This window comes from Portunus trituberculatus, chromosome 48 (assembly GCF_017591435.1).
Source record: "Portunus trituberculatus isolate SZX2019 chromosome 48, ASM1759143v1, whole genome shotgun sequence".
Classification (NCBI taxonomy): Eukaryota; Metazoa; Arthropoda; class Malacostraca; order Decapoda; family Portunidae; genus Portunus; species Portunus trituberculatus.
Window position 1 is genome coordinate 12798465 of NC_059302.1, and position 9202 is coordinate 12807666.

At 37.4% G+C, this 9202-nt stretch overlaps 1 protein-coding gene across 1 annotated transcript in view; it reads left to right on the forward strand.

Moving 5' to 3' along the window:
* The first annotated feature begins 1088 nt into the window (after positions 1-1088).
* The window catches only part of LOC123498862 (grpE protein homolog, mitochondrial-like), an 11836-nt gene continuing 3722 nt past the window's right edge, over positions 1089-9202 (forward strand). Inside the window, exons 1-3 of the mRNA XM_045246342.1 lie at positions 1089-1242; positions 7388-7565; positions 8096-8209. Of these exons, the coding sequence (XP_045102277.1) occupies positions 1160-1242; positions 7388-7565; positions 8096-8209 (375 nt within the window). The 5' untranslated portion in view covers positions 1089-1159. The remainder of the gene's footprint in view (positions 1243-7387; positions 7566-8095; positions 8210-9202) is intronic.

Here is a 9202-nt window from a genome sequence, read left to right on the forward strand (position 1 = left end):
ATCTATCTATTCATCTATCTATCTATCTATCTATCTATCTATCTATCTATATCTATCTATCTATCTATCTATCTATCTATCTATCTATCTATCTATCTATCTATCTATCTATCTATCTATATATATATATATATATATATATATATATATATATATATATATATATATATATAGAGAGAGAGAGAGAGAGAGAGAGAGAGAGAGAGAGAGAGAGAGAGAGAGAGAGAGAGAGAGAGAGAGAGAGAGAGAGAGAGATTGATAACTTTATTGTTGCAGTAAAATTGTACACAACAAGGGAAGACGTCGGGTCATGACGGCAGAGAGAGAGAGAGAGAGAGAGAGAGAGAGAGAGAGAGAGAGAGAGAGAGAGAGAGAGAGAGATTGATAACTTTATTGTTGCAGTAAAATTGTACACAACAAGGGAAGACGTCGGGTCATGACGGCAGAGAGAGAGAGAGAGAGAGAGAGAGAGAGAGAGAGAGAGAGAGAGAGAGAGAGAGAGAGAGAGATTGATAACTTTATTGTTGCAGTAAAATTGTACACAACAAGGGAAGACCCTTTTGTAATAAGAACGTTTCCATGTTTTCTTCAAAGGCATTATCTGGTGTGGAGTGATGAAAAAAATAAAGAAAGTACAGGAGAAATGGGTAAAAATACTTACTAAGATGAAGTGTTCGACAAATAACGAGAAAATAGATATATCTGTTGAATAAACCGTGAGTGTAGTGAATGAATATCTGGGCTAGGGGAGACAAGCGTCACTGTAACCATGACAACGGATTTTGAGAGCGTCATTGTAACCATGGGAACAGGTAACATGTCGACATTTTGCTCTTTATATAATTAAATAAATGAAGCGAAAATAAAGCACAAATTTCAGTAATGAATAGACCAAATAATTTTCCATAAAACATCTAACCATATAGAAGAAAAGATATGTCAGGAAGGTACAAGAGAAGAAGTGATGTAAGAGCAGGCCACCTTATAAAGTAAAGATAAAAATGAGACTTGTAATGTAGGTGAAATAAAACTATACCATTTACTTTAAAACCATTGAATATGCAGCATGGTGTAGCAATGAGGAAGGCAATTATGAAAGTGAGTGTGTGAGGGTGATGCAAGAGGACGAGCCGAAGAGGAAGGCCGCCGCGTGATCGCCATGGCTGGAGTAAACATGCAGCTCATGTTCCGGCGTGTCTTTCTTACACATTCCACGTTGTTAAGGAGAAACACATCATTAGGGTAAGTAAAACAGTTACCAAGCGTTTAGTATACAAGATATGACAATTATCTATGAAAGAACTCCTATACAGATCTTGGTAAACCAAAGTTGTTTATTCTTCGGGTCTGCAGACGATGCTCATCACAAGAAACATGTTAGGTAATAATTTTTGTATGTGTAAATATCACTTGTATTATTAGCTTTCACTGACTCAGTACATCCTAAACAAACTTAATCAATGCAAAACTCTTCAAGGAAATTTGTTTACTTTTGTCAGCAGGCGATGTTTTGCCACTAACAGCATGAGTAATGACTAATTGAATAGACTTCGGATGATATGGAGATAACCTTAACCTCCTTTCCCTTGGTTTATGCTTAGGTTCTTCATTTGCCCTCTCCTGAATCTATATTCCATACTTAAGAAACAATGGAAACTGATTCTTTATTTCTTACCAAATCTAACCGATGGTCGATGGTTAAAGTGCCCTATCTGGATCAGCCGGTTCCATATTTTCTTCTTGCATTCAAACTGGTGACATACTGAAGCATGACTGTAGCATAAAATACGTCAGTAAGTGTGAGGAGAAATATTAACTATTTGGTGGATTTTATTTTTGTTTATGTGTGTGATAAGTTTTGATGCGCTTATAATTTTCACTCTGTCTACAATTGGTTCATCTCAGGGTAAAAGTACATAATAGAACCTCCTCCTTTTCCTCCATCCCACGCCCCCACCTGCTCCAGCTAGCTTGGGGGACTGTGGGGAATCGGGGGTTTTAGTGGGGGGGAAGCCAAAAGAGGCGAGATATGGCGATCCGAAAAAGAAAATTAAGTACAAAAACAGCCGTTTTTAAGGAATAATTTGGAAAATGTAAAAATTAATGGATAATTTTTGCAGAAATTATCCTAACCTAACATGATAACCTGCTAGCCGGCAGATCTGCCCCCAAACTATCCTAACTTAACCTAACCTAACCTTACCAGAAAAATTTGGAAAATGTAAAAATTCATACATAATTTTCACCCCCTGGATGCACCCCCCCTAAACTATTCTAACCAAACATAACATGCTAGCCAGGGGGCTGTGCCCCCGGGCCCCCTTTTAAACTAACCTAACCTATCCTAACCTTACCACGAGCACTAACCCAGCCTAACCAAAATGCAGACACTAACCAAAAATACCAAAAAACAAATGGAAAAACTGGTATTTTCAGGAAAAGCTAGGGACATTCCCTTAATTATTTGGAGTTGAAAATGCGTAGAATAATGACATGTAATTTACTCGTAGGTTTAAGATGAGAAGGACCACAGTGATACCAAATACGTAGTTTCCATTCCTGTAAGATAACATACAAGAAATACATAATATGAAATAGCATAAACTTACCAAATTAGCAAGACGTAGAAGCAACAGCTGTCTCCTGAGGATGGTTAGGGACATAAGGGTTGTAGAGGGAAGCTACCTCAAGAAGAAACACGTGGAAATGCTTATTCTCTTCCTGGTAGGCCATGAGAAACATGCACTTTGTCAGGTAGCCAGCAAAGTGCTTCCTCCTCCGTCCATACAATGGCACTTTATTCTTGGCTTCCCTCCATAGCCGCTCGATGGTATTGGTGTGTGTTCTCTTGTCTAGAGGATCAACAAAGTTAACCGAGTGGTTAACTGTGAGGTGCTTGAGCCCTTCATCCTCGAGACAACTGCAAGCCTTCCAGCAGTCAGATATAATTATGGTGCCGGGCAAAATGCGATCTTTTATTACATGCAGGAGAATGTTCCTGTCGCTTTTCTCAATGGGGACCATGAAAGTCTCTGGTCTACCCGACACATACCTCCAAACACCCACTGACTGACCCTCCATCAGACGACCCACGTTGTATTTCCGCTTTCCAAATTTGGATTCATCTATTTCAACGATTTTCCTTTCACCGGCAATCGTACCCTCCTTCAAGCACCACTTCCCGACAGAAACTTGCCCAATCGCAAATAGAAGTGTTATTGAGAGTCATTTCATTTCAGACAAACCGGTATGTGAAGCACTCATGAATATATATGTTAATAAACAACAAAATTGTTTCTATGTCCAAATGAGCGTTTTCAAAGAAAGTATTTTTATAAATACTCTCCTGCCACGAACATTTACTCTTCTTTTTGTGCCCTTTAGAAACAGTTTTCTGGCACCACCAAAGCTTTTTATCAAAGCCAAATGATGTCTCTTACCTCCAAAAATAAAGAGGGAGTTGCCCTACTAATCTCAGAATGAAGAAAAGTAGAGTCTAGGCATTAAGTTTGCATTACACTAGGAAATAATTTCAGAAAAAAACAAACAAACTATCTTTTAACTCCATTTAAATAGATTAATCACTGAATAGGGTGTAAAGTAAGTGTAAGTTCTTTCAAGAATTGCATTAGGTTATACCATAACTGACAAGCATTGTTAGCTACCAAACTCACCCAACCTAAGGCCTCTAAAGTAATATCAGCAATGAAGGTAATGATAAATATTTCCAATAAGCACGTGAAAAAAAAAAATAAACATGAAATACAGCGAGAATATTATCACAGCGTAGTCATTTAATGTGATTGCAAGACAAACAATACCAATCAGTGACATTCACTCATCCATATGATGCACACACATAGTGTTGTATTTTGTTATTGTTTTATGATAATAATATTTCCATTATAATTTGCCATATTAACATAAACAACAAACAAGAAAGCATCTTTTTACAGTTCATAGAAAAATACCAAGTATGGTCATTTATATTGCATCAGCACCAGTGCTGGGGATCAGGTAAGTATGGGTGCAGCTGGATTGGTAGCAGGACTTTCAAATGCCGTTTTCTCAATTTCATTTGTTTGTCACTTATCTCACTATAGGAGAAAGTGCTACAATTGTTTTTTGGTAAGTCACTTTTATTATGACTGGAGTTGGCACACAAAAGTTATAGTCGCTACCAATGATGTCACACAAACTCATTCTAATAAGTGCCTTAACTGTCACTTGACAGTCTTCTAATAACCAAAGAGTGATACTTAAACAATTTTTGAATAAAGACATAACTACACTAACAAAGCTTTGGGGATCTGGCCCATGGACCCTCTGAGACACTTTGGTGCTACAGTGAAAATTTTCTGAATGGCACTATAAATACAATGAAAAGACAAGAATTTATAATGTAAAGGATGTTATTTTATGAAATACTACTGACTGATGTGGAATATTGTAACCCAAAAATATGGTATATATATATTAAGGAAGGATGGGTATATACATTTATTGAGAAATAGTTCTTCATGTATTTCCCCAATCTACTCATCCACTTTAGCTCCTAATCGTCTACAATGAGGTACCGTATTTGACGGCATATAGGACACAGCTTTTTCCAACACTTTTGCCCACCTTAACTGCATGCATCATTATTACAGTATTATTACTTTGAGAACGAATTACAGTAATATTCCGCTTAACGAACGTTCGTCTAACGAATTTCCGGTTTAACGTTAGACTTTTTGGTCTAACTTTATATAAGTTAGACCAAAAAGTCCACATAACGTACAACCACATCCATTTTAGTGAATTTTCTGGGTTTTAATTTGCCGGGTGAGGGACCAAACGCGGCAGCTTTGCTGTGATTGGCTGGTTCCCTGCCTCTGTCTCTGGCGCTCCTGGAGTTGGATCCAAGATTCTTTAACAACGTCAGAGCAACCTCTTGCTGTAAAATGGCATCTATAAATGCTTGGAGGGACGGTGTTGAAGTTGCTATCAGGTTGCTCTGAGGTTGCTGGGAACACCACCTCTGGAGGTGGTGTTACTGTCTTGTATATGAGGCATCTTGTGCTGAAGGAGCGTAACCGCCACTAACATAGTTTTGAGAAAAACACATGTAAAGTTAGACAATGATAACGCGGTCGAAAATGGATGAAAAGGTAATGTATTATACACCAATGGAAAACTTTTAAAACCAGCTTTCACATGAAATGGGTATTGGGATGAAAAAATGCCATTTTCACAATAAAAAAATAACTCGAAACATCAACCATCAATAGAAATGGTGTCAAACCAGGGAGGAATTAACTGTTAGAAACTTCTATTATGTACTTTTCAATGAAAAATGGTGGATAATGCTAGAAATTACATGTTAGGTTATGAAAAATTACCAAATCTTGAAAAATCTAATTATTAATAATTTTTTTTATGTCTCCGGTTTGACACAATTAATAATAAACTAAATCAATTCCCACACTCACCTAAAATTAAGTTTCTGTTCCACTCAAGAAGTTGATAACAGGGAAGGGGTTGTCAGGTGGTTAGTAATCTAGCAGGTCATCGTCAGGGTCATCATGACTGTCCATGGCCCAAAAGGCATCAAATATCACTTTAATATTATCAGCACCAACCTGTAAGCCTTACAATCTGGGCCAACCTTTCGTGCCGCCACAACCTTCCCTCCCTGACTCACATACTCCTCACCTCAGTTTCTCTTCGCCTTCCTCACGTTTTTTTTCCACGTCTCCGGCAGTCTACGCTTACTCACCTTAAGCACTGACACCTCTCCTCCACTCTGATCACCAGCGTCACTCATTTTGGCAGGTAAATCCACAAGAAAAATGGCTGAAAACAGGGAGAGTTCCCAGGGAGATGCAACATGTGTTGTAAGAATGGCGCCACCTGACTGAAGAAGCGAGATGGTAACGTGGCTATGATTGGCTCCCATTGGCTTGTGGTGGCTCACAAGCTACTTCAACTCTGAAATTTCAGACGTCCTCCACACATTTATTGCGTGTTGGTACCTGACTCTAAACCCTCTGCCTTGGGGTCATAGAGGTGGCTGTCGGGTGTTTCTTTGTTGTCACGTGGCGTACGAGACTGCCATCTACCGGGAACCTTTACTAACTCAAAAACGGTCAGGGTGGCGGTTAAGCTACTTCAGCACGAGACTCCTCATATGCATTTATGTTCACAAAACAACATTTCTATGAGCATTTTACAAACCTTGCCCCCAAGAAAGGATTGTTTTGTAATGCATAAAGTGAAATCTTACATGGAATACCAAAAAATAAAACAGAGATGAGATCGGCCACAGATGAGGCGGAGACTCACGGCGACTCGGCCGCTTCTTCTTCTTGTGACCTTTTCAGTTTGCGTGTTGTCTTTCACCACGGTATTAGATTTATGTTTCCACTCCTCTATTGCCTGCTATAATGAATATCATATCTTAGTATTCATATACACTCATGCCATGAGGATAACCTCGACTCCGTGGCACTAAGTGATAGTGAATTACTAATGAAATACCGTGGTATTTCATTAGTAATTACGTCCGCTTAACGAATTTTCGCTCTACAAACAGCTTTGACACCCCCTTTCCTGTTTGTCAAGCGAAATATTACTATATTGTAAAAATGAAAGCAATCTAACCTGTGAGGCTGTGGTGCATGTTTACAAATATCAACTGATCGATGCCCAGACTCCGTGCCATCTAGTGGTGGTGAATAACAGCAAGTTCATGATCGTAACAAAACACATCAACACCCTCACCATTATGGCAGCAGATGGGAAAAATCATGCTATACGATCTCTACAAATTACAAGTGATGGATAATGCCAGGGAGTATGGCAATAGAGCAGCAGCAAGGGCTTTCAGTCCACCACCTACGGAAAAAAACTATAAGTGTCTAGTGACAGCAAGACCAACTGAAGAGTGCAAGGAAAGATAAATGTTTTCTGCATGTGTAATGTGTAGCTAGGTTGCTTTCAACAGTATATGCTTAAACACACACAACTTTTTCCTGAATTTGACTTGTTGAAATGGGTGTGTATTTTATATACCCATATGTCCTTTATACCATTTAATATGCTAAATAAAATGCTCTGAAATGTATGTTGTTGTTATGATTCTTGATGAAGATTTTTTAGACTGTATTATTTCTTAATATTTTTGCTATTAAATGGCATAAAAATTGGGCAAAAAGTGACAAAGTATGACAGCTTGGAAGTCCTAGTGTCAATTTGAATTACCACCATAGGTTCTTCACATCGGCTACCACAATTTCAGCTATTGTGCAGTGATAGATGAACCAATAAGGTGTGATAGCAGAGAGTTGAAAACTAAAATAAATGTGTGAATAATCTTTTAATATATATGGCATGTGAATTGCAGGTGGGTATATGGAAGTCGACCATTGAGTGCTACAACTGAGAGTGCCTCCCAGCAAGCCAGCAAGGAGGAACCTGATGCTGCAGGTGAAGCTGGAGCATCTGAGGGACAGTTTCAGGAAATTATTGAAAGTTTAACCAAAGAAAAGGAGTCATTATCAAAGAAAATTGCAGATTTCCAGGTATCTGATGGGCTTATTTGTTTTATCTGTTTCTGTCAGTTTGTTAAGAAAATGTGTATCTTATTTTAGTAAATGGTTAATGGTTGAAGCTTTTAACTGTGCTTTTTGAAGACAGTTATGAACAAGATTGTATTGTACCACAAGAAAGAATTTAGTAAAATACTAATATTTTCCTTGACAACCAGTTACATAATATCCTGGACACTGTAAATATAAGTGACATTATGTTTTATGGATTTACAGTACTAGACTTAGCAATTTATCTTATACTAAATGGAAACACCAGCTTTTTCTGGAATTTTTCACATAAAAAACCTACAACATAATCTCTTGTAAATTGGTCTTCTCTTTGTCATTTAGTATAGTAATACACATTCATATCATAGATAAGAATTTTTTACAACTCTTTCAGGAGAAATCTGCAAATCTAAATTCTACCCAACCTGTTGTATGTTGTAACTTGAATTTCAACCATTTACTTTTGAAGAGTAAAGGAAAGCATAGCTAAAAGAAAACCTTTATTATTACAGGATAAATATCAAAGGACATTAGCAGACCGTGAAAATGTCAGGAATCGTTTAGAAAAACAAATAATAGAAGCCAAGCAGTTTGGCATCCAAGGATTTTGCAAAGATCTCTTAGAGGTAAGGTAATTTCCTCTCTAGTTATGAGTGGCTGCATATGACAAGGAGTCAAGTGTCAGGCACCCTGCAATGGAGTTAACTGTATAATCCATTCCTTAATTTTCAGTTATCCTAGAATATGAGTAATATGAGCATAGTTATGAGCAAAGAAATTCATGCGGCCTGACAAATGTTAGTCAATTTGAAAGAGAAAGTTAATAAACAACGCCAAATAATATTGTTAACATTTTATTTTCTTCCTACAGGTGTGCATATGCATAAGAGAGTGGCTTTTTCTTTAAAATCTTTCATTTTGCATTTTAAATATTATTAATTTTGGTTAATATAGTATGCAGCCCTAAAGGATTTTTTTTTTTTTTTTTTTCATGTGGCCCTAGCACTGAAAAGTTTGCCTACCCCTGGCAGAGCTGTATGGTGCATACTGATAATATTCATGTCATACTGAATACCTCAGCATCTACATAGTTGCCATCTTTGTCTTATTTGGTAAATATTACAGGTTTGTTTAGGTAGCTGATACTTACAGAATGTAACATGCTAAAATGTGGCACAAACATCTGATATTTACAAATGGAGACAAAAATAGCAACTTGACTGATGAAGTTTACACTACTGTGATTTACAAATGTTAGTAGAAAGCACCTAATAGTTATGCTCATATTACTGTTGTTTCTAGTATACAAGGGTGATAGTATATTAATTGATTATGCTAATTTTATTTTAGGGTGGTTGACACTTGGCCCCTTGTCACAGGTAGCCAATCATATGCACCCTGACTTCAAAGTGTACTTATGGTATAATTCTATGAACACTCATTTACGTAAATGATATTTGGGTGTGGAGTGAAAGACAAAAGATCAAAGATTAAAGCAGTTGAAATTGGTTCCTTGATAGTGCCAGGTGATGAGTTCCAGCTGAATGCTAATAATTTAAGATGGTGAAGTTATATGGAAGGAATAGCAGAAAGTGTGATGACTAGAAGAATATGTATCA